General features: G+C 48.2%; 1 protein-coding gene and 1 long non-coding RNA gene across 3 annotated transcripts; one reads left to right on the top strand and one right to left on the bottom strand.

Annotated features, from left to right (window-relative positions):
- Positions 1–1,645: 1,645 nt before the first annotated feature.
- GDNF (glial cell derived neurotrophic factor) lies at positions 1,646–25,687 on the bottom strand. Of its 2 annotated transcripts, none has more exons than XM_068925974.1 (3): positions 25,385–25,687; positions 22,107–22,205; positions 1,646–4,605 (listed from the first exon to the last, which is right to left on the bottom strand). In XM_068925974.1, exons 2-3 carry the CDS (start codon positions 22,177–22,179, stop codon positions 4,115–4,117), a joined length of 564 nt encoding a protein of 187 aa, XP_068782075.1. In that variant the 5' UTR covers positions 22,180–22,205; positions 25,385–25,687; the 3' UTR covers positions 1,646–4,114. The 2 variants fall into 2 exon arrangements, with proteins under 2 accessions (XP_068782075.1, XP_068782074.1); XM_068925973.1 differs by lacking the exon at positions 25,385–25,687 and adding an exon at positions 23,780–23,883 and having other exon boundaries at positions 3,548–4,605; positions 22,008–22,205.
- Positions 2,118–13,243, top strand: LOC138064260 (uncharacterized). The gene is made up of 3 exons (XR_011137535.1): positions 2,118–2,252; positions 3,478–3,549; positions 11,966–13,243. It is a non-coding gene; the product is annotated as an uncharacterized lncRNA (long non-coding RNA).
- Positions 25,688–26,013: the final 326 nt, after the last annotated feature.

Below are 26,013 nucleotides of genomic sequence, written 5' to 3'. Positions count from 1 at the left end.
AAAAAGCCCTTATTAGGATCTTGAGTAGTTGAACTTATGTCCTCTTGATTTTAGGATCAAATAAGTGTAAAGAGTTATGGGGTTTTGGTCCAACCCCTCCACTGCAAATCATTTGCTCAGACTAGATACTGGTCTTCTCTTTCTAGAGTGGACCCGTAATAATGTTGTCCCTGCTACGCACACAGCGACATAATGTCTCTCTCGGTGTCAGTAATACCTAGTGACAAAAGGGAGTTTGTTAGGTCCTTTCTGTAATCTTTTACACTTATACAACCTGACAGCTGAACATTTCAAGCTGCTTTAGTGCATTCAGGATGCAGTCCTTACTCTAACCAGAAAACAAGGCTGCAAGTGCCAGCCCAGCGGTGGTGAGCCTGAGCTTAAAATGACAATACCTAACTGCTCTATCTGATGTTCGCCTCCCCAGAAAGATTGAGGAAGGAGGACAAAAGAGCTTCACGTAAGCAAACCTACTCCTGCCACCCCACACAGCCCGCTGTGAGCCTCTGATAAAGCCAAGCAGAACTTCAGCATTGTGCTAGCGCTTCTCCCTCCACATAAGAGGAGCTGAGAAGGATTTGGGCTGCAAGATCAGCAATTCATCTTCAGAGCATCTCACAGTTATGTTTTACACAGACATGCACTGCAGCTCTTTGGAAAGTGCGTGAGCTCTGCTGAATGTGAAACTGCAGGTCATTTTCGTGCCAAACACTTAATGTGAGCCATATTCAACCAGACTGCAATCAACAGCCTTTCTGCACGGTGGATGGGCTTTTTCTGTGAGGAGGAAAGGCGGTGGCATGCAAGGAGTAATGCCTTGAATACCGTGAGCTTCAAAAGGGAGCCCCAGCAGTCGCTAGCTTTGCTTTGAGTTCGAATGGCTGGGCTAGAGCTGCGTGCATGGCCTTGCTTGTCGCAAATGAAACCAAGGCATCCATATGCTGTACATTAAGAGAAAAAGTGTTTGATCTGGAATGAGCCCTTGAAGCCTCCAGCTCACTAGCTCACTGCTCAGACGCTTACCCTTCCTTTTCTTAGTTTCTAGGAGTGCACAGAGCCCAGCATCAAAATCTGTAACTGCATGTGTTTTTTGACTCTGTGATGGGAACTGCAACATTTAACACAAAATAGTTGAGAAAATATTACTAGCTACAGCCACAAAACCTACCTTCATCTTTTCCATGATGGTAGAGGAAAAGAAGAATCTTCAAATGGTATTTTCCTATTTAAAGAAAAAGGAAAAATGACTGCCAAAGCCAATGGAATTTAGTTCAACTGGTGTAACGTCTGTTAGAAAAGCAAAAGGCAAATCACCTCTGAGTGGTGGAATTGCAGCCGTGCCTAGTCAAGGCCACTGCGTCGCTGCTGAGCCCGGCAGGGGCAAGGGACAGCTCGGGTGACACCAGGGTTCAAGCCTGCCACCGAGTCTCTTCTCTGCTACAGAGTCGCTTCTCTGCAGTCACGTTGCCCATTAACGTGGGCTTTGCTAAGGGGCGACAGGCATCTCTGACGCATGTGAAAGCGGGGCGGGAGACAGAAGAGGAAAGCTCTGCTGCTCCTCCAGCATTGTCCCACGTGGATTGGCAACAAGGTGACGTTACAACTCCAAAGCAGTGGAATGGGGAAGAAGCACAACAGCCAGGTAACAATAGAAATGAATTTTATTTTGTAAAAAGTTATAAAATGAATATTGTACAAAAATAAAGTCTGTAGAGAACTTTGGTTGATTAACACAAATGACTGAGACATAAACTGTAGGTGAAGTAAAAAACTCCAGAGAAGCACACTCCTGTTTTCAATAAGGTCTAAAAAAAAAAAAAAAATCACAAACTTTACCCTTTTGTGTTTTGAACATAGTGATCTGCTATGATTGCAGCCTCTTTGAGCTGCACAGAAAAATGCTTGGGAGCAAGTTTTCAACAACCAGTGCTATATTTGGGGAAGCGAAAGCTTATCTCTGACTGCTGCACTCAACTAATCTGCCCAGCAGTGCAGCTGTGTCCAGGCTTAATAGGGTTTTATGCAAATAAATATGCAAAGTATGCAGATGCTGATGGTGATACTAGGACTGCCATGCCCTGTCCCACACAGAGGTTACACGGGACAGCCGCAGTGCGAGAAGGGATGCGCTGCACATTGGGGAGGCTCCGGGCAGGGCCATGCCTGCAGGCCAGCTCTCACGCTGGCTCGGTGCCACCCATCCCTCCCGGAAAGCGGCAGAGGTTGGGGCTGAATTACATTTCTAATACATGGTATGTCTTTCTATGTGTGTTGTGAATTTTCTGATGACTAGACCCTTCTTCTACAGTGCCCAGAGGGTACCAGGACTAAAGAAATATGAAGAGCCATAGCTCTGCCATGCACATTGCATGAAATAAAAGGTGGGGGCCATCATTTTTGTTTTTCAGTAGGAATTTTTTTCCTATTCTTTTTGCGGGAGTGAAACTTCACTGCACTTCACTTCAGTTGTCAGATATGTCTAGTGACCTGCACTGCTGCTGTCCTTCAGGAGAGAAACCTCCAGTATGAGAGCTTGCATTAAGGGTTAGATATTTATGCCTTTGCTGTATAACCTCTCTCATCATAAAGAAATGCTCCAGAGAGAAGCTCAGACTGTTCCTTCTTCTGTGTGGGTATGATCCTGTAACATTTCAGCAAATTATACAAAACTTTGGTTATTTAACACAACTGTTTACTTGCAGGTTATATTAAATCCAGGACTAACTAATAAGAGGGATTTAACCTTTCCTATATGGAAATACGGAAGGAAAAGCTTAAATAAATATAACAAGAAATTATAAGGCTAAATGTGATTAATTTCCATTTGTCAAAACTTGTATGAGGTCAGTTGGCAAAAAGTGTGAAAAGAATGTGGCTACATTTAAAATGGCTAGATTTAGTTTTCTAACAAATTGCTAATGATGAGCCAAGTTCTGCAACCCTCACTTGGGCAGAGCCCTTTTTGCTCCTGCACATATAGGACTGCAGTGATTTTTAAAAGTATTAGTGAACAAGAGGAAGGGCTGCAGGCTTTGGTACTGCATTTTGTGAACATAACCAGGGTTTTGTTTAAAAGAAAAAAAGGTAAAGTAAGTGATTTTTTGCATTCAAGTTAATACTTTCAAAAGCATGGACCGTTGTTCCCAACTTAATTGTCTCTCTGTATCTTCCAAGCACCTTCTACTTTGGCACCTTTGAAAAGAAACTTTAATAAATAAGGAAAGGAGACTCATTACTGACTGTAATAAATAACAATAACTTAATCTCAATAAATATCTTCTGTATATTTATGTCTCTGAACGGATGCATTGCATCAAGTAGTCTCTGCTCACTCACAATGACCAAATATAAATGTAGTTATGTAAGTGACATCAGTCCTTTGTAAACCAAAAGAAACATGTTTTGTATAGGCCAGGACTTGCTATTTCTCTTACTTTAGCAGGAAGAAGTGCTTAAAAACTCAACTTCTTTTCGTAGGTAGCAGAAGAACGAAATCCTGCACTTGATTGTTCTGAAGAAATATGAGATGGAAATAACCAGACTTAACCAGTAAGTGGAACTGTTTTGCCTTATATTGATACTGGCCCTAGAGACCTAGAGCCTATGAATTTTGATATTTGCCTGATACCACCTTCCTTATGAGATTAATCTTACTATAATTTAAAAGTTGTCCTAAGTGCTTAGGAACTGCCCTCCAATGAGCAATAGCAAAGTTGATGGCACAGCTGATGGGTAAGCTTGCTCCTTAGGCAAGCTCCCTGGGACGGATGGTGAAAGCTACAACACTACATGGCAGTGAAGGGTTGTGTTTTTAAGCACGTTCCTCATGGATCCAAGTCTCACCGATGGCAGACTGTGTCAAACAGGAAAGAGAGCGCACACGCCATCCAGCCATCGAGAACGCCACCTGAGCTTTTATTTACTTTCCCATCGGACTTAAAGAGCCTCCGTTTTTCTACGTTGCCTCATGCCCAACTGGGCTCCCATGACCACTTGTTCTGCGTCCTTGGTCCTCTTTTCTCCGTTCTGAGCAGATGTTTCCTTGGGAACCTTGGTCCCTCTCTTTGCATTGTAGCAGGAATGCAATACTGGAGCAATCTCCAAAGCACAACAGTCAGACGCATCCACACCTTTTTGCGGAATGTTTTTTCAGTATATGGTAAACCAAGTTATCGTCCAAAAATGACAGGTCATCATCAAAGGCTGTGGGTCTGCAACAAGCTTGCCTCACTTTGTCATTGACTAGCTTTTTCTTTCTGGTTAAATTTTTTAAAATTTTGTCGTACGTGGTCTCGGCTGCATCACAAGATCCACTGCAATACCGGAAAATTAGCTCTTCTTTGGTTTCATATCCCAAATCCAAGTCAGTCACGTTTAAATGTATTTCTGTTAAGACACATCCTCGATTTTTGCCCCTTTGACCCCTTTGGCTCCTTTCCCTTTTGCTGGAAATCTCTACGTTTGTGGCTGCTTTTTGCCGATTTCTCTCCCGCCTAGAAAAAATCGGAGTTTGTTTATCTGGTGACCTCCTCAGTCTTTTAATAGTGGCTTGAATAAAGTCCACTACCTCATCAAACTGATCTGGATAATCCTCTGGCATATTAGCTGTTTGGGAAAAACAGAAAATATTTTGTCATATGTCAATTTTCATCGAGGGAAATTTGTCAATTTGTGGTTCAAAAACATTAGACACATGCAAGCTACCCTGTCCGTTACTTCAGAGAGTATACACAGCACACCCAAAAATCAGGGATAATAGAATGGTTTGGATCATAATGGAAACTTATTTAGGAACAAAGTAATGAGCTGTATCTGTGTAGGTGTCTCTTGCTTACACCTGATGGCATTCTGGCACATCTTTCAACACTGAATGAGCCCTGTCACAATTGAAGGAAAGAAAACCATGGGCGGATGAACCACCTGTAAAGAGGTTATACAGCCACTTCCTAGCAAAGCAGCAAGTGAATGAAGTTTCTCTGATACATTTCTCTGATTCTAATTGTTAATTGTTGTCTCTCTAAACCTGCAGTGGTTACTATTGCTAAAGCCACCTATCAATACGTTTCTTGGGCAGGACAGAAGGAGGAGTTTCCTGGGGTGCCAGGCTGAGTTATTATTCCTGTCTGAATGCCTGTTTTGTAATGCTTTTCGGGGACAAGTCTTAGAGCTTTTGAAAATTTTCTCATAGAACTTTTGTGTCACAAAGATGCTGCTTAGATTGGATAGAAATAGATCAGAATAGAGGTATAATGTTATTCACAGGAAATTTATTAATGCATTTTCTTTCTATAAAGTTAAAATATCTATTTCATTTTGCACTTGATATATATTCTACCAGAGATAAATTATTCAAGTAAATTAACTGTTAAAGTCAATGAAATGTTTTGACACTGACATAATGAAACTCTTCAAGGAGGATGAAATTGAGCACATTTTTCTGAAACGTTCTGAGATTTCAACTTTTCATTGTGATTTGGAATAAAATCACATTTTGAAATCTCAAAACTTCCCACAGACTAAATTCCTCATGTGATCCGCTTTAGTGAATGCAGTGAATTTAATGAAGGGTCAGGTTGTCAGGAGCCTGTGTGTATGTGCCTTTTCCAACTCTACGTCACAGTACCTAACTCCTCAGTGCCACTGGCATAACAGGCTGTGTCATGCATCCAGCTGAGAGAGTCTCCATCTCTAGAAGGACCCCTACAAATGACCTGAGGAACTGCAAATATTCATCAGAACTGCAAGGAAAGGGGTGATGCCCAACACGGTGCGCCGGGCCAGAGGCCGACGCCTACATCTAGCCACCCATCAGTGAAGGCTCATCAGGTTAGGTGATGAAATAGGAACGGCTTCCCGTGGAACGACTCAGTGCCTGGTTTTCCTATCCTCTTTGTGAGAACAGGAGAGAGGGGAAAAAAAAAACCCACTGTCTACCCAAAGTCCCAGGGTAGGAGGCTCCCCAGTTGTGCCTTTGGGTTTCCTCGCAGCCACAGCAGGAAGCCCAAGTGAGTGCTGGCCTTATGCTGCTAGCTCAGCCTGCCCCTTGGGAGCTTTCTCCTCAACCTCAGTGTGAGCAGAGGTACTTAGGGAGGTGAAAAATACAAGCTCAAGCCACTGCTCGGGTACACATTTACATGTATTTTATGATAAGCAAAACTAGGCCAAGGGGACAGTTTGAGAGATCCCACCTCTCTGTGGTGGCCAACAACTTTGCGGTTAAGTTACCAACTTGGAGCATAGAAGCCATGGTTTTTAGGATCTGCTGAAGAAGACAGGTTTGAACCAAGGTCTTCCGGTTTCTGCTCTGAGCTCCCAAATACAGTCATTTTAGTATCAAGGCTTGAGTGTGCTCTGGACATACGTGGAGGTTTGGATTCCTCCCCCTACCCTTCCCAAAGAGTTTAAGAATATGGCCTTTGAGCATTTGTGTTTTATAGAGGCCTCTGAGCAGATGTTTTTCAGGGCAATAAAAGAGGTCTGTGGGCTCTGACTGGCAGAACAGGGGGTGGCCAGATCGGGCTGGTGACAGGTGGCTGATGGCAGCAAAGCCACAAACCGATGGTGCACCAAGCAAGGGAAGAAGTGCTCCCTTAGGGTTTTACTCCTCCTTTTTGGACAAATGTGAACAAGGTGTACACCCTGCACCAGAGCAGTGCTCACTGCAATGTGGGTGCTACAACAGACAGGATCCCTTACAGGAGACTGACTAGTGAACACCCGCAGCCCAACTGTGGTGGCACGGGCCCTGTTAACTGCAGAGAGGAAGATACAAGTTTGCCTCCCATTGCCTAGGGAAGGGGCACCTTTATACCCTCAAAAGAAGCCCCAAATATGCAGGAGATAGATAGATAGATAGGGTCAGAGGGATGTTAACTCTGTTAGTGCAAAAACTTTCTGAAACACAGTGTACGTGTACTTAAAGAGCAGCAAGAAGCCTTCCCTGAAGCAGTCACATCTTAGAGGCCCCTCTCCATGATAAAATAGAGGTGGATCGGAAGTACACAATGTTTCATGGATGACTCCAGCAAAACACATACTGGTAAAAGAGTGATGAAGGCAAGCTACGTCATACCTTTGCCTAACAAGGGTGATTCATGGGAAGAGGAATCCTATAAACTGTAGAATTTGGGCCAGGGAAAAATGAATTCTGCTTTGTTTTACAGCTAACTGCTAAAGCCAGCAATCTCCCAGATCAGTGACTATGAAAAGATACAATAGAGGGTCAGCTGCTACCTATGCGGGACTGGAACAAGGCAGGACCCTGCACTAACTCCCATATTCCTGTGACACCAGTGATAAGTGCAGTCCTTTTCCACTCCTCTGTCATTACCGCTACAACACATACCCAAATAGCCACTATGAGCCTTATCTAGTGAAGGGAGGGATAGCATGGCTAGATGTGTCCGCTGGATGTGCTGTCCAGCTCTGCTGCAGAGCAGGGTGGACAGGCAAGTCTGCCTACACCATATGAATACTGCCCTATTGTGCAAGATCCAGGTCATGGTGGTGGGTGGGCTATGGTCCTAAAAAGTAAGAACTAGACCCAACCAAACAAGATGACCCAAGAGAAGCAGCCGCAGCCCCCATCACTGAAGTACAAGCTTGGACCTGGCACAGGCATGGGCAGAGAGCGGACTGGCGAGGCGGTACTTCTTGTTGTTGTCGTCGGACTGGGTAATTTTTAGATTTCTCAAGTAGAAACCTAGGTTTCTTGGCTTATAACCCAATAAGAGAAGGATGTGGCCCTAAGAGAGATTGTTCTAGCTGTACCATTCTCCCCTCTTCCTTTCAAATTACCCCATCTGAGCCCTGCCTGCTTGACTACCCCAGCCACCTGGGGTAGACAGGTGGGACGCCTTTGTCATGCACTCATGGACGAACCTTGTGGAAACAGTGTGATGTAAAAAGATATTGGCTGTGGAGAGCAAAACAACCACTGGGGAAACATGCTAGCATTTAACGAAATCCATGCAACAGTCAACCATCAGGAAGGGGAAGGGAGATTGTTACAGGGAAACAGAACCTATACGTGGAGGCTCTTGTATGAAGCCTTCAGCCACATACTCATCCCAAGCCTGCTACGGTGCTAGTGCAGTGAGGGAAGCAAGCCTCCCCCACCTAAGAACAGAGAAATGAAATTGCGGGGTACCCTAAGAGATGACAGCTCAACTAGGCATATACTGCTTACATTGTTTGCAATTCAGGTGCAAAAATGTCAACCTCCCACCCCAAACAGTGATATGTACAGGACTCTACCTTGGTTACTAACATTAGTTGCAGGGTCCAAATGCTGTTCTGCTCAAGTGAATCTGAGTTTACCTAGGAGGCTACGTAAAGAGGGAGAGAGGCCTGTGTTGTGGAAGGTGCACCTGCCCAGAGCCCAGGAGGACATCTATCCTGGTTTGTGTATAAGCGCTACCCCAGCTGCACCAAGGGAGCTAAAGTTGCTGGAAGCCTTCTGCTCTGTGAGTGCCTATGATATTTAAGGGGTAGGAAATGCCATAAAAAAGGCTTATGTGATGGTGCTAATGCAGGTGTAGGGCTCTCAACATGGAATATGGCAGAAGCGGTAGGGGAAAAAAATAGATCAAATAATGAAGCCAAGGGGGTAGTTAACTAGAGGAGCCCTACTTACACAAGCAGACTTGCTGCAACCAAGGCAGGGTAATAGGCAGCGCACAACTGACCCCACTAATCTCACTAGGGCTCTAACACAACCTGTGCAAGAAGCATGCCAAGCTGTAATCTGGGATGAGGTGTGTGCTCAAGTTCAGGTGATCCTAACCTCATACCTCACACAGACATTGTGTGACCTGAAGAGGGTAAGTGGTTGACAAGTCTAATTGAGCTGGGCATCCGTGCTCAGCCTCTCCCCTATGGCAGCATCAGGCCACTTGGGAGGCTCACTGGGAGGGGTGCCAGCACAATGAGTATGATGAATGACAACTTTCATTCCCTAGAGCCGAAAAGAGAAAAAACATTTTTTTTTGGGGGGGGGGAAAATATCCCACATGGGAATCCATATCTGTCAAAAGCACTGCTGAAGTGACCCCCCTGGTATTTGTGGACTACATCACTGCAGGAGACACAAGGCACATGGGTGACATTAGGAAATCTGTGGGAACACCGGGCACAGAGCCTCCCTTCAATGAAACGTATTGGACCTACTGGTCCTGGCCAAGGTCTGCTCGCTTACAACCACACGCATTGTTAGGGGACTATGCAAGTACATGATGTTAACTACAATGGCAGCTGCATTATTAGGCTACCCAGCAAGTCCTTGCATTTTGTTGTAAGCAATCGCACCCTCTATCTGTGGAGTCCCAAGCTAGTAATCATCAACACAATGCTTCACTTTTTGGCACCTTCCAACTGGACTGCAGATGGGCCCTAAATTCACTTTTGTAATTCAGCAACACGAGAGAAACCTCCAGCCTCTGCAATCAACCAGCCTCTGGTTGGTACAACTCTGAGTTGTTACATAACCCCACAAAGCTGAGTTTCAACACACACGCAACATAGTGGCCTGTGCTTATGGTGCAGCATCAAGTGTTGGCCAGACCTGGCAACCACTGAATCCTGGACTCAAGCAATGGGCCTAATGCTGCTGATGGGATGCAGCTTGGTGCTAATCTCTTGCTGCTTAACCAAGTGCAACTGTCAGCGTGACTACAAGCACATCCTCTAAGAGTGGCTTGCAGGGCTTTGAAGGAAACCCTGAGAGCCAGGGTTGAAGTGTGAGTTGACTTAGCAGCTTATAGCAGGCTTGCAGCTCAGGGAAGCACAACATGCCAGTCATGACTCAGCAGGGATATTTGGTTGTCCAAAAAGCATGGGTTCAAAGCCTGAGGGACTGAAACAAACGCTGTAAAGAAACTGCTGAGGTAGGACCCTGGGCAACCAAGGATGAGTAAAAATGCTAGAGGCAATGCAAGGTGTGACGGGTTGAAACAAGACATTAAAGGTGAGTGCTAAGAAAGCTACCAACAGAAATCATACATGAATAAGCAATAACCACTGACCATGGACTAAAGACCATGAAAAGCTAATAGACAGCAGGGAAGGTGGAGAAGACTGACAGCAGGACCACACCAGTCTGACAGACAGTTGGTAGATGTGCTGCCAGGATGCCGGGAGACAGCTCCGCATCGCAGCCACCACCTGATGAGCACTTGCTTGTGATAAGTAATTGCTGGGAGTGAAGGGGGTGGTTCGCTAAGCTACAGGCCAGGGAACGTCAGTGCACTGATAGGGGCTGCCTTGGCATCGAATCCTGGTATGTAACCTGAATAAAGCCAATTGATTGAGAGCCATGACCTGTTTTACTTAGTCACATGCTCCTCTCTGTCTGAAACACCATTTAAAAACCATTTATAGTCTCAGAACGAAGGTCAGCAGGCTGGCAGCTTCGCTTCTCTAATACACAGCATTGTATGAATCCACACTGACTTGACAAATGGAAAGCAAACAGCTTTCTTTGGGGCTTTTACATATTAGTGAAAAGCACATATTATTATCCCTGCCTATAAAAATACACAGGGTTTGTGTGTGTGTGTGTGTGTGTGTGTGTGTGTGTGTATATGTGTTATATCTACACACACACACACACACACGCATACATACATACATATTTTTTATTTATACACACACATATATTTTTTCAAAACAAATTAATTTACTGACAACACTTCTTCTGGTGGAAAAGCTGAGAGAACAAACACATGACAGATTCCAGTTAGGTTGTACAAACTGCTAGGAGAAACTGCTCAGATACTATAGCAATAAGAGTAGTATTAAAAAAAACCTGTACTGAGCCATAGTCCCTGGTCCAAAGCTCCAGGGTGTGGAGGAATTAGAAATTAAAAATCTGGAGCTACCAAGGAGAGTATAATATAGTATAGTATAGTATAGTATAGTATAGTATAGTATAGCCCACAGCGCTCGCTCAGTATAGGTTAGTGAAGGTTGGCTCACACATACATGAGTGCAATACACCTCAAAGTATGCAGTCCCTGAGGGAAGGGAGCATATGTACAGGAAATGTAACATCCTCCCTCAGGAAGCACAGGGCTTCTGGGGGTCTTGGTCATGATTTCCAGGACAGGTCCAGCATGGAAAAGGACTCATGGACCCCACCATGTGAGGGGGGGCTGAAACCTTGAGACAACCCCATCAGCTAAAAAATGGTCCCATGAACACTCACAAGACTGGGCTGAAGTCATAAGGTTTTATTTGGGTTTTACATCACATTTTTGAAAGTTGTTTCCTAATTTGAGAACTCCCTGGGGGGAAAAAAAAAAATCTCCTGAGGGCCCAAATATGAGGAGCCTGCATGGGGGTGTATGCATGTTTCAAATCAAAAAGCACACTGGAGGCTCGCAGCAGGTTAGGGCTGACCAACCCGTTCCTCCCTGTGATGGAGAAGACTCATTTCCATGTCTCCAGAGCAGTCCCTCTCACTCCCGCCTTGTTTGTGTCCTGGGGAAGACCTCTCCTCCGCGCTTGGATCCTGTCCTTGCTAATGCCGCATACTGGTCTGCTGGGCTTCTTCCCATGGCATTAAACCCCTTGCCCTGCTCTCTCTTAACCCTTTATCTCTTTCCAGGGGTACACATGTTTTTGCATTACCTCTGCAAAAACAAGAGTCCTCTGGCAGTAGCCTGGGGCAGGGCAAAGGGGCACAACACGTGCTGGCTGGAGCTGTGGCAAGGGCACATGCTGGGCTGCTGGTTGTCTCTCTCTCCCGCTCCTCTGTTCTACTCTCCCTCTTTTAGTGCCACGCTAAGCATGTGAAATTTCTAGCACCAGCTAAAAACAGGCAGAGCATTTTCCTCTGGAGACAACCAGAGGATCAGTTCACTTGCTAGTGCTGGGAGTATCGACACCAGGATCTAAGGACGGAGGCTAGGACTGCCGCCTGTGTGCTAATCTGCCTCTTAGCATATTCTCTGCCTTCCACTTGCAGCTGAACCAGCTTGTGATCTGCCAGGAGTTTCTCGCACGATCACGAAAGGAGTAAGAACGTAAAGAAGGAAAGAATGAAACGTCACAGAACTGGTGAAAACATGGTAGGAATTCAGAATACTGACCAGGCTAGGAACAGAGCTGATCAACACCAAATGTCCAAACCTTCACAACTCAAACAAAAAAAGGTCATGAGACATTTAAAAAATCAGAATATTTCTATCTTCTGCTTGCTGTTCTGAATCTTTAGGGCATGCTCAGCTCATACTTTTCATCCAAAATTTGGAGCTTCCCTCTGAAACACAAGGTAAGGTTCCCACGCCTTTACTGCTCTCTGGAATTGGCAGCGTTGAAATGCACGTCACAGAGTGCAGTGCCCTGAGCACTGCAAGAGCCACCGACACGTATGGCTGCACACTTCTGCAGCCAGATGACTCTGGGTGCTCGCCACCAACCTGTGCAGAAAGCCACCCAGAGCTCTGCTTCGTGGTGTGCAGGGAAACGTGCCTCGTTCTGTTCTCTGCTGCAAACTCTCTGGAGCCTGCCTTTGCGTTTCCAATTAATTAGGGACACCATGTGCCAGCAGGATGCCTCTGCCTTTTAGAAGAATAAATTATACAGTGTTCATACATAACTTTTACATAACATAGGTCTAAGGGAATATTGAAACCAAATTTGTCATGTTCTCAAGAAGACAGTTTCCATTAAGGACAAATTTCTGTCTGTTCAAATGGGATCAAAATTACATTTTGTAAAACTAATCCTGTGATGTTACTAGCAACAGATTTTTTTAAGGCCAAATATTCCCCCGCAGTGGCAGCAACTCAGCATGGTAGAGCAAGAAACCCTCAGTTTGAACCTGACCACAAATTGATTTCAGTGGGAACAGATGGATCTTCAGCTTTTGGAAAAAAAAAAAAAAAACACAGTCCCTCATTTTGGTGCCTGATTACGGATTTAAAAGGCTAACTAAGAGTCTTCTGACCATCCTGCCTATCATGGTTTACAAGAAAAGCTTAAATTCTATTAATTGCAAAACAATGATTTACATAAGGTTATTTTTTTTCTTAATCTCATAAAGCATAAAGTCTTAAGTGATTAGAAACTTCATGGTACAGAATAGTTTTGTATACTGATATAGGAAACATGTAATTATGTCACTGCAGTACCAACTTGAATTTTGTATATCCTGAGTTACAATGATGTCAAAAAAACCCACATAAAGTATATTACAAATGATAAAATGAGATTTTTGTTTTATATTGTAGCTTTAAATGCATGCATTTGTGGGACTGTGTAGCTACTGTATTAAAATGTCATACCAAACATTTAATAAAATTGCCAGGATAATATTTCAGTTAAACACAGCTGTCTTTCAATTAGAAAGAAGTTCAAACAACAGCATTCAGACTCTTGTTTAAAGTATGATTTCAAAGATCAAGGGGGTTAATCCAGCTCATTACAATGATAAGCACTATTTAAAAAATTCAGACCCAGATCTGTGTTAGGATCAAATGGCCCCTTCTGCAAAATCAGTTCTAGTGTTTTAAGCAGGGCCCTTCTTAACTAAACCATTTTTATTTCTTCTTTTCCTGTTGATTTTAAAGTTTCCTTCAAAATTATAACCCCCGAGATGTTTTATCTTACATCATTTACTGGTGGGAAATATACATTTGATTATGCATATCATTATGACTGCAATAAATCATCCTCATCTTTTGCTATTTATGAACATGACGCTAGTATACCATTTATTCATTGCTTATTTGTATATTTAGTTTGCTTAGTAGTAATTTCCTCAGATACTTATAGTGGACAAGCCATATCCGAACACAGAATCTCTCTGTCTCACACCACAAAGACATATTCTGGGAAATCCTTGGAGTAACCTGTCTGTGGAAGTGTGACCATAGTGAGCTTAAAATTACTAATGTTCTGATCATTCTGCTTTGTAAAGCAAAGAAGTGTGAACTTAGATGGGGCTAAAACATACAATTTATTGAAAATGAAATACCTTCATTAATAAGCCTTTCATGCATGCTTTGAACCAAATCCTTAGAAGACACACTTGCCTAGTCAGTCAATGTTAAAACCAGTTATACTGAAGAGTTTTCACGATTTTAACAATTAAAGTAACACCTTTCTGAGGAATGACTTTGCGTTGCATGAAAACCTGTGAGGCTAAGAGTGAAACAGAAACCAGTTGACTGTGTTCATCAGGAAATGGAGTATCAAAGACACCAGGGTCAACTCATCTTTAAATGTTTAATATAGATCTGGTTCATTACCTTACTCCCTGACTTGCCAGCATCCCAGGAAACACTGTGTCTTCCTCTTGGTCTTAGAAGGCCCTTAGAAACAGATCCTCTCCCTGGTGTCACTCCTCTTTTATCAAGGTACAGTGTTAAGTAACCTAGAGTATGACTCCTGAGCCATTCACATCAATGAGGTCAGGTACAATAAGCCAGTACTGGAAAAATGCACAGGTTATGCACCTGGTATGCTTATTCCTAATGGAGCAGCCTAGTTTTCTGTTTGCAGCCCATGAGCTAACCCTGGTATTTACCATACATTGGTGAAAATGGCGAATCAGCACGGTACTTCATATTTTTCATTGCTATGCTCAGTGTTTCCAGTGTCTGTCTTCCCTTGTATCCTCTGCCTGCTTTCTCACAGGTATGAAACTTTGAGTCTCCCCAGAAAACCTCGTTCTGTTGGTTCCCACCAGAAGAAGGAAAAGGAGAAGCAACAGGACCGTTGCAATTGTGGGAAGTTGGGGGAAATGGCCTGATAACAGGGGAAAAAGCAAGGCCAGGTGAATTGGGTGAAGTAAAGGAAGCTGCCTTGCAAGCTGACCTGTTGACAAGTGTTTCTGGTTCTCCATCTGGTTCGAGCGGGAGTCATTCACAAAATCCCACCTGTCTTGAGGAGAGCAGGGCTGGCACCAAGGGCTGGGCACCTCTTCTGACCTCCCCCGGCTCTGCGGTGGGCAAAGGGCTGTCTCATCTTGCAGCAAAGCAGCAAAGCAGCAGCAAGTGAATATGTTTTCTCCTATGATTCAGAGCTTTGAAAAACCAGCTCTGAATCACTGAGGAGCAGACAGCTTTTCAGAGGTCACTATTGCGATCTTATTACAGCGACTGTGGTAGCTGCCAGGCCTCCATCTGCACTAAGGCCTTATTGTATAGGGCACGTATGGGATATTCAAACATACATGAGATGATTGTCTCTGCATCTGAAAAACTTACAGTATAAACCATGTAAAAGGGGACAAATAAAGTGGCCTGCCTGAAGCCAGTGAAAGAGCAAGAGTCAAACCTGGGTAAAGCATATCCCTGCCTTGTTGTCCACCATATCCCCTCACTGCGGCCTTGTACTGCTCCAAACTCGTACCACACTGAGATAAATCTACAGCTTCCTTATACAACCTGGGTTTGTGCTTAATGGTCGGTTCTGTCACGTCTTTGCGAGAACCCTCAATGAGTACCTATTACTAGGACCTAAAATCTGGGTCCTCTACTCACAACAAGCCATGTGGCCAGCTAACAGGCACAGCACTGAGTTTGTAAGGGAGGAAACGGTGTTGGTACGACAAAGAAATTCTCTTTAGGATTCCTGGTGGAAAAGCGATCCAGCCCAGCCGGCACATGACACCAGTAAAACCCCACATTGGTCACACAGCCCCGCTTCTGTGCTAGCTCACTTCACATGAGCAACACCAGAAGTGTGACCTCAACAAAAGATCAACCTGACTCTAAGCAAGCATTCGTTACTGAGTACGCTCCTACACTAGATCTCCCTTTGGATGTTATGGGGTCCCCAAGGAACAAACGCAGGTAGCAAAGCAGCAGAAAGGAACCCTATCACAGTCTGTTCCTTCGGGCAAGAAAACAGAGCTTTCCTCTATATAAAGAGCTTGTGGCAAAGCCACAACTGACACCCTTCTGTGACAGTCTCTGCTGCTCTCAGATTTTGATATGACCTATAAATAATAAATGTTCTTCTATCATCTTTCAGGTTCCTGCATTTAAACCTTTTTATAATAGGAACAACGTGAAAAGTTTTAACATGAAGGTTTTGAAAACGTTCTCATAAAAATCACTCCCCGGCAGTAGGGGAGGTGCTATGTTGCAGCATATCTCATAGCGCGATGTGCGGAGATAGCACTCAGTGGCTGTGCAGAGACAGGCAGGCTCTGAAGAGCTCTGCGTCTTTCCCAGATGCTAAGCTGGATCCATACGTCCCCGGCATAAATTTCCTAAGCGAGTAACTGCTGGTTTTACCAAAGAAATCTTATCTGCTCCTGGATGGGAGCAGAGGTAGTCCAGATATCCTTACGCAGTTTGTCAGTTATGGGGCGGGGGGGTATGATGAGCTTGCTTGAAAAAACATTGCCATCTGAGAAGTTTCAACATACCTGCTGTAACATAGCCTGGCTCAGAGGCACAAAAACAAGTATTTTGATTTCAGTGCTTGTTTCTTTCTAAGCTTGTTCCTATTCAACAATCATTAACCATTTGTATAAGACCCATTGGCTTCAAAGAAGAGTATTTGTTGGTTTCAGTTTAAGTGTTTTACTGTCAGATACAGACCAAGGCAAAACGTTAAATACCTGCAGAGTCATACAATGGGGCTTTATTCCTTTAAAAAATCCCGATATTTGAAATGTTTGATAAAACATAATTCATTTTCAGTCTTTGATCTTAAAGACAGGCATATTGTAATCTATATTTTGTATCTCAATGCTTTGTTTGTATCTGCCTAATGTAAACCTATTTTATTCTATTTTCCTTCTCTTTGTAAGTAGGACCTAGCTGCCACGATTCATTGAAACTGTTCCTTTGGTTCCCCTTACCAAATATTACTTCTTCCAAAAGTACAGCTGTTTTTGGCTAAAAATGATCATTCTCCAGTGCCAACCATTCTACCAGCACTAATATGTCAGTAGCCTATTTAGATGTCTGATGACTCTGAAGACTGCTATGACTGGAATATTTAATATTCCTCATTTATTACTTGTCATTAACTTATTACTTCAGAAGTACGAGGTTCCTCAACAATTGCAGTTTTGTGGGGTTTGGCCTATATACCGAAAGTTTTAAGTTGCAGTTAGTGGTAGTGTGTGCTGGGGATAAAGACAGGATATTCGCACTAGACATCTCTTCCTGATTATCTGTAGTTATAGGGATTGGGACTCCGTGACCCCAATGGCTCCTCTCAACTTCTATAACTCTATGTATTTTAAACCTACTCTATGCAGTGCTAATTAGGAACAGTGTAATTTGCAAAGACATTGCAACCTATCAATTTGAGGATCCCATTCCAGCAGAGAAATAGTGCGTCCCTCATCCATTCATCAACAGTCATTTACTCAGCTGAAATACTCAGTCTTCCAAGAAGGGGTTTTCAGCTTGTGGTCTGCAGACCCTGAGCAGGGGAATTTCTGAATTATAATTAAGAGGCCTCTGAAAGGTGACTAAGAAAAGCACGTTCAGATACATTATCTAGCATCCCACATCTGAAAAACATCTAACAGGATCCCTGCTTCCACTGGAAAATTGTTGAGGTTCCTAAACTTAGGAGGAGTCAAACACATAACTTCAAACAAAGGATAGCTTTTAAAATGAGAATAAAACTATATTCTCCTGCATATCAATCATTTCAACCTTAGGTCTCCAAACACCCTTCATGGGAGTATATTCAGTAGACATATTTGAGACTGTGGAGAGAACAGCATCTGGACAGGGACAAAAGCAGGACTTTGCATTTTGGGATTTCTGAATGCCTATAAAACCTGGGCATGCCCATGCACACAGACTTTATAAAGGCTGCCGCAGTGAAATACGCACATGCAGTCTGGCAGTGGCTGGATGCACCAGTTAGTTTTACCGTATACATAACACAGATCAGATGATGCAATGTGGCTCCTGTTCACTACGTCGGATATCTCTAAGAGGGATCCTGTGCATGGGCAGGTTACCTCTGTAGCTCGTGGATGTTTTAGGCTAAAATGCGTCTGCTGTGCAGTCTGCACTTTGAGGAGGAAAACCTAGACAGAATTATAAGAGTTCTGGTTCTTAACACCAAATGTGTCTAATAAACTCTGTAGAGAAGGAAATCTGTTCATGTGGAAGTATACTTTAATACTGACTTTGCCTTAAAAGAGTACTATAATATAACTGTTTATTCTAGATACTTTCCATGCTAAAGGATAATGTTCCAGCTAAAAGCAGTAACTTATCATTGAATAAGCCTTTAACAGGGGTATGAAAAATGTTTACAGAGGTATAATGCATGTATAACATGTTGTGTTATGGTACACCATACCAAAGGGGTGCCAGCTGCAAATCACCATCCAGCGGCTGTGGAGTACCTCAGCCATCATTACAATGCAAAAGAACATCTTTTCCTTCTTTTAGGAGGGAAATGCCTATGGTGAGATTTTTCATTTATTTTTACATGCATACTGCTAGCTCTTACTCAAGGTGCCCACTGTTGATCATAAGACTGTGTATCATCATGTCCTGCCATCTTATGGTACTCTAGTTCTCATATACCTGTTGATTGTGGTTACACAGGGTCAGGCAGTTAGTTACAAAATGTATTTACTGGGAGGCTCATATAAGCCAAACCTAGTGTTTGGCTCCATCTGTACTGTCACACTTTCAAAATTGCTGGCTTAGTTTGTACGCAATGTGATTTGTAACTGTTCTGATTGCGGTTCCTATTATAGCTAAGTACGTCCTTCCCCCAGCAGACTGTAGCATGAGTATAACAGAGAAAAGATTTTCTGATTTTACAAACCCCTACAGCTACTCTTCTTCCTGTGAAATAAGCTGTCCCATGAACATTGTTACCTGCAACACCTACAAACAGAGGATTCATCTCAAATGCACAGCATTTATGGAGGCTACTGTCACCCATTTCCATTCCAGTAAAAAATGAAGAAGCTTGCAATTGTCAATACTCTCTTCTATCTCTGATTACTGACCTGAACAACAAAGGTCAACACATTACACCTGATCAGCCTGGGAGGTGAAGACCTTGCCTATAATCTGGAACAAGGACAGGTTTCAAGCCAACTTGAAGGAGAAGGAGTAGCATCAGATGACCTCAGGGCACTCTGGAGAGAAAGCAATCCCATCGAACAAGAACACACAAATGCGTCCAAGACCTGGGAACACAGATCTGTGTTCCAGCAGCATATATGGCTGGACTCGGTCTCGCAACCCTACTAACCACCGTTCCTGGTAGAGTATTAGAAAACTGTGCTATATGGGAAGAGCTGTAGTGCATACCTTAGCATGCACTAGCTACTCTGCACCCCGCCCATGTGTGGGTCGCTCTAGGGACAGCACTGCATTCCTCTTGGAAAGCATGCAGTACTCAGCACTGCTCAGCACTCACGTGCTGCCCTACGCAGATTTGCTAACGCAGGCCAACTATGATGAAGCTTCCACCACTTTGGGAACTGTCACCTGTAAAGACACTTGGTGAAGCTGTCAACCATCAGTATACCTAGAGAAATCAATACATGCATGGCAGGTCCACCAGCAGACCAGCTGACTGTGCTGTAAGCGTGCATGCGTGCTCATGGCACATTGCCCACTCCTTGTAAAAGAAGCCCTGAGGAGGAGAAGGAGGTCTACATGGTGTAGACATGACTCCTGCTGTGTACGTTGTTCTACCTCTTTCATGTGTTGACAGGTGTGTGCCACCAAACGGAGAGAAACAGATATGTCAGATACACCGACTGCGGCTACTGTGGAACAAAGTGCTGCCACAGCGAGGAAAGCAGCGACATGGCTAGATATGATCGGCTGTGTCGGCTCTGGGTCTTCAGAATGCAGTCCAGGCACCACACGTTTTAAAATAAACTAAAACAGCGCAAAAGTGAATCAAAGTATTTCCCTGATTTCATACAGCTGCCCTTCTGCAAGTCTCCCCTGACTCATCAGACTTGGCAGTCTAGCTAACAGAGGAGTTTCTAACTTTTGGGCATGGATACTGTACTGCTGTTGTGTAAAGATCACAGAAACTCCATGGGTTTCCTTGCACTTCTATTGTGAAGAACAGTCCTGCTTATTTTCCCCTTGCAGGCAGGCTCATCTGTTTGTGATCTGCCCGGTTAAGAGACGAAGACCAAATTATCAGCCTTCCTTGAAATGACTATGCCAGATGATAGCCTATGACCTATCTCTGCTTGGCAGAGATTGCGTTTACACATTGGAAGTAGAGATTTCTGGAAGAGGCTGTCTGTAGCCCAAGCAAAACACAGGTTGTCTTTCTTCCCACTTCTTGTTTGCTCAGTCCACAAAAAAGGAGGAAACAACGAGAAGTTTCTGATGCTAGGAACAGACAAGACTGCTACTGCTACCTGCCTCCTAGAGTTGCTGCAGAGAAAGCAGCTCATGAGGAATCACATTTCCAAAAGTAAGTTTTAAGATAAAAGTTGACATTGTAGAAATACTTCAGCCCTGGAAACACGGAGCACTAATATTCTCCCGCCCTGCAGCTTTTGCCTGAGTTACAAATCGACTAGCGCTGCTTTCTTCCTAACACTCTCTTCTTCCCACAGAACTGGCGTTGCAACAAGTCTGTGCGAAGGTGAGCGGCACAGCAACCCACATCTTTGGGTCTTGTAGGATCGTCCAATGCCCGAGTACCTTCCCCTCCCTGCAGCACGTTCTGGAGAGGAAGATCACAGAGTCGTAAAGGCTCTGCAGTCCTTGCAGGCTGGAGACCTGGAAGGAAGCTCTTTGGGCCAACTTCCCCGTGATAAGGGGCTGAAAGGATGACAGGGGAGGTCAGATCAGCAGAGACTCAGCTGGAGATAGAGGAGATGACAGCCCAGGAAAGATTCCAACGGGGGAAAATCAGAGGGAGAAAAGGAAATAGAAAAGACTAAATACAGAAGGACACAGATGTGCACCTCTGTGTGCGGGGACAGATGGAGGAGACGGATTCTGGAGAGCTGACGCAAAGAGGAACTGCAGCATGGAGATTCTCCCACATGTCGCCGCTAAGCCGCATCGTTGCCCTGCTGCTCTGGACAAACCAGAGCGGTGCTACCCATGGCTGGAGATGTAGCAGCCACACAAAGAACATGCCTCCAGGCACGTAAGGAGATAAAAACGAATCCCAATTATTGGATGTTCTCTGCATCCTACAACACCTAAACAGGGAGGGCTGAGCAAAGGTGAAGGGAGCAACCTCAGAACTGCACCTTTGCCTTTGCTAAGTGAGCACCCCTACAATTTACGTGAGTATTTGGCACTTATTGAGTCATATTAACTCCTACTTAAAAAAGCCACCAGTGTTAACGTAACAATCACATTCCACTGTGAAAATGCTGTATCTGCTATTATTGGAGACCTATTATTAGAGAGGCATTATTATCTGTCATTTGGATTGTAAGCTGTCTTACTGTGAGTTGGCTCATGTGGATTTCTCTGCACCAAGTTCCTAACCCCTCTGCTGTTATTCTTCTGTAAATTTCCATGCGGACACACTAATTTCAGAATAAGGATTCAAGAAGGGTTTAACGAAGGGCAGCAGCACTCCAGGATGTGCACAGCACCTCATACCATGGAGCCCAATCTTGATCAGGACTTCTGCCCTCTACAGACAGTAAATAATTGTACTGGTAAGTCCGAGCACGGAGAGCAGGTTAGCGGGGTGGGGAAGGAAGTTTTTGTGCCTGAGTTGTTAGGTATATGTACCTGATCCTCCTGTTAGCTGCTTAGCGTACAATTAACTTTCCCATCTTCCAGGGTTTTTCAACCAAAGGGATCTTATGACTGCCTGGAAGATAGGGCTGGGGGTGGGGGGTAGGCAGAGGCACTGCCTCTGCGATTGCCAGCCCCACGCTTTGGCGGATGACTTGACTTGGAGCTGCTGCAGCCAGAGCAGAGCCAGTGGCCCTGGCTGGGGGACAAGTGGGAGTGAAAGTGGGGATCCTTTCCTCACCCTGAGGCCTGGACAAAGGAGAGCAGGTTTAGCAAGACAAGACAGCAGTGGCTATGAAGGGGAATGTTTCTTACAGTCACTGTGCACAGCATAGGGAGGCGGCAGGCTGATGGGGGAGAGATCGTCTTCAGGCCCCTCTACCACTGAAGGGGGCCCCTTGGGAGGCGTCTTACCGGTGGGCAGGGGTGAGGTGGAGACCGTGTTGAGCAGCACCACGCAGACAGCCACAACATCCCATAACTTCATCTTAGATCTCCTTCCAACACGGGCCCCTGGCAGAGAGGAGAAGCAGGGTTAGATCCCGGCTGACTGGGGGAGCTGGTGCGCTCCCCCCAGTTCTGTCCCCAGCCTGCTAGCCCTGAGACACCCAGGCCAGGTCTGGGGACAGAGCAGAGGGGAAACAATCTGGCCTTAGCTTATCCCTCCCTGCCTTCTGACCGCCCCCCCATTGCCTCCCATAGGGGATGGAGCTGGGATGTTCCCAGTGAGAGACGAGGCACAGGACCATGCCCTCTGCAGCCTCCTCAGTTTGGCGAAGGGCCACTGGCCCCTCCGTGCTGGGGCTTGCCACTCCGGGGGCTAGAGCTGCAGGCAGGCAGGTCCCGGGGGCTGACTCCCAGGTCAGTTAGGGACTGACCATGTCCCCACGCTGGGCAGCCAAGCCATGCTGTGCACGTCCTCCCTAGGCACCCAGGCAGGGTGCCAGGGTGGGTGCACCACCGGGGCCGGGCCAGGGTAGGGTGGGCCAGGTTAGCCCGGGGCGCAGGGCCAGGCAGCTTTGCAGTGCTCCAGGCAAACTTTCCCTTTACCTTTTCATTTCACTCTATTCTCCCCTTCCTTCCCTTCCCCTTTTCATTTCCCTCTCCTTTCCCCTTCCCTCTCCTTTCCCCTTCCTCTCCTTTTCCCTTTCCCTCTCCTTTTTCCCTTCCCCTTGCCTTTTTCTCTCCTCTCCGTTCCCCCTTCCTGTCCTTCTCCCTTCCCCTTCCCGTTGTTTCCCTTTCCTTTTCTCTTTCCTTTTCCTTTCCCCTCTCCTTTTCCCTTGTCCTTTTCCTCTTTCCTGTTCTCTCCTCTCCCTTTCCCCTTCTCTTTCCTTTTCCCTTTTCTTTCCTTTCCTTTTTCCTTTCCTTTCCCCTTTTCCTTTCCTCTGCTTTTCCTCTCCCGTTTTCCCTTTCCTTTTCTTTTCCCTTTTCCTTTTCTGCCCATTTCTTTCCTTTCCTTTTCTCTCTCCTTTCACTTCCCTTTCCCCTTTCCCTTTTCCTCTCCTTTCCCTTTCCTTTTTCCTTCCCCTTCGCTTCTCCTTTCATCTCCTTTCCCCGCTCCTCTCCTTGCTTCCCGAGTTCCCCATCCACCCGCGGCTGGGCCAGCGCAGGCACCCCGATGCCCGCCGCCGGGGGATGACAGCTCTCCCCGGCCCGGCTCGGTCCGGCCCGGCCCGGCCGGCGACAGAGGGCAGTGTCCGGTGTCGGCGGCCCCTGCGCCTCCCGCCCCGCGGCGGCTGCCGCTCGCCGCCCGGCCCGGCCCGGCCCGGCCCGGCGGGGGAGACGGGCCTCCAGCCCCGGGGGTTGCCGTGGAGGGGGCGCAGCCCCACCGCGGGGGGGACGCGCGACGGCTTCGGCTCTCCCTGCGGGGCTCCGGGGCTGCCGGTGCCGTCGCGGGCGGCGGCGGTGGCAGCGGGGCCGCGGGCACGTCCGGGCGCCGGCGGCCCCTCGGCCCGGGTCGGGGGGCGACGGCGCGGCCCCGCCGGGCAGGGGGCTGCGGGGCGGCCGCGTGGCTCCGCGGAGAGCGCCCGCCTCGGCCCTCCCGCCCCAGCGCGGCCCCTCGCCCAGCGCGCAGACCTTGCCCTCACCTCCGAGCTGGTCTCGTCGGACCCGAGATGGACATTAACGCCAGGAAGCCGAGTGGCCGGACGGGAGATGCATGTGGGCCAGGTCGGGGGCCGACCGCCGGGACCCTCTTTGCGCGGGGGGAGGCTCGGGAAGGGGGGGGGGCGCAAGTTCACAAGTCTCGATGGAGGCAGAGGGGAGCCGCCAGCACAAACCCCGCGGCCTCCCCCGCCGCCGCCGCCGCCGCCGCCGCCGCCGCCGCAGGTGCTGTGGCCGCGGCAGGAGCGACGCCGCGGGGGTCTCTCCCCGCTCCGGCCCCGGAGCCGCGCTCAGCAGCGGCGGGAGCAGCCCGAGCCGCGGGGAGCGCCGCCTGGCAGCGAGAGCTGGCTCTGGGTGCTGCTCTTGGGACCCTGCCTGGAAATCTGAGAAAGACACTCCATCAACAACTGCGGGGAGTCAGATGAAGACATCAGGGCTCCTGTAACGCCAGCTGGTCCAGGCGGAGCGGGGAGCCGCGCACCGCTCGGACACGCACGCAACAGCGGGGCGAAAAAAACCCAACTGAGGAGGGCAGGGAAAAATAAAATAAAATAACCCCCGCCTCAGCCCGCTGGGAGAATCAGAGGCCGGCGCTGAGGTTTGCAGGGCCGGGAGCGGCGGCGGCAGCAAGGCTTCCTCCTCCAGATCGGGGGTCCCGTCGCGGCGAAGGCTTAGATCCCAGCGGGCAGCGTGGCAGAGGCGGCGGGAGGCCGGGGCCGGGCAGCGCCCGCTCCGGCTGCCCCGGCTCGGCGTGGGCGCGCCGGCTCCCCGGGCGCCGCCGGGGCTCCGCGGGCGGGCGGGCGGGCGGGCGGGCGGGGGCGGCGCGGGGCGAGGCGCGGGGGGCGCCGCACCCGCGGGCGGAGGGGGAGCGCGGAGCCGGACGCGCGGACGCAGGGGCTTTGCCAGGGCGCCGCTGCGCCGCAGATGGATTTATAGGGCCCTTTGGCAGTGACGCGCCCTCCGCTGATTCGCTTTCAGACCCAAACACACGCTGGCCCCCCGCACCGGACCCCGCGGAGCCTCCAAATATCTCCCGGCTGAAGTCACCGGCCCGACATACCGTGCGCTGCGCGGCCGGCGGCGCAGCGCGCCGCGGCTCCCGCGGGCCCCCGCGGCGGCGGAGCCGGCCCGGGTAACCCGACACCGCGCCCCGGGGGCGGCACGTCCCTCCCCAGCCCCGACTCCTCCGCGCTCGCACCGCGGCCGGGGCACCGCGGGCCGCCCGCCCGCCGCCGCGGACCGACGGACGCCGGCGGGGCTCGCTGCGGCGCGCCGGGGGCTCGGCACGTCGCGCCGGGCCGGCACCCCGCGGCCGCGGGTGGCTGCCCCTTCCTCGCCGCTGGCAGGTGCCGTTTGCCCGGGAGCGGTGGGATCCCCCTGCCGCCGGCCCGGCCCCGCCGCGGGGGGGACGCGAGGGCACGGCCGGCATCTCCGCGCTGCGCTGCGCTGCGCTGCGCTGCGCGGCGGCCCCGCCGCGCCGCCGGCCTCTGCGCGCCCGGGAGGGCGACGGCTTTACTCGCTGGAGGCCGCGGCAAAGTCGCTGTAAACAGTCTCGGCTTACAGCCCTGCTCCTTGTATTTATGACTCACCCAGTTGTCCGGAGGTATGAGGTCTTCATGTCGCCGGTGCTATGAAATTAACGCGAGCGCAGCCCGGGAAGGAGGTTGGGGAAGAGCGCAGGGCTCGTGCGGCGGCCAATAAACCGCTCTTCTCTGGCCTTTTTTTTTTTTTTTTTGTTTGGGGTTACTTGGGGGGGGGTAAGGGGGGGTGGTAAGGGATCCGGGATCTCGCCGCGGAATCCCGAGGAGAGCAGCTCGCTGCCGGAGATGGCCGTGCCGGCAAGGAGCCGGCCGCGCGCCGCACCGCGCCGAGCACCGCGGCCCTCCCCGCACGCAGCGCTGCCAGGGGAGGGCGAGGCCCCGGCCCTCGGGGCACGAGTGGGCCGGCGGCCGAGCTGCCACTAAAAGTTACAACCTGCCTGCGGATTTCCTCCAGCCCCCTGGGTGGGGGTTGTATGTGTGTGTGTGTAGTTGCGGTTGCGTACACGAGCAGCCCCGGCTGCCCGGGCAGCCCCGCCGGTGACCGCTGCCCGGCCCCGGCACCCCCTCGGGGGCGGCTGCGGGCCCGTCCCGACCGCACGGGCACCGGCACCGCCAGCGCTTCCCTCGCTTCGCTTCTCCTGAGCCAGCTCCTTGGGCCGCATGGCCCTTCCCCTGTC

The sequence above is a fragment of the Struthio camelus genome, chromosome W, assembly GCF_040807025.1.
Source record: "Struthio camelus isolate bStrCam1 chromosome W, bStrCam1.hap1, whole genome shotgun sequence".
NCBI classification, from domain to species: Eukaryota; Metazoa; Chordata; class Aves; order Struthioniformes; family Struthionidae; genus Struthio; species Struthio camelus.
This window is presented reverse-complemented; position numbering and strand designations above follow the sequence as displayed.

Excerpts from the sequence above, each read along its gene's own strand:
- GDNF (XM_068925973.1), bottom strand. The coding sequence starts at position 22,179 with ATGAAGTTATGGGATGTTGTGGCTGTCTGCGTGGTGCTGCTCAACACG. Across the intron at positions 4,606-22,007 it reads CTATGCTGTGCACAGTGACT|CTAATATGCCAGAGGATTAT; the intron begins GTAAGAAACATT and ends TTTCCCAAACAG.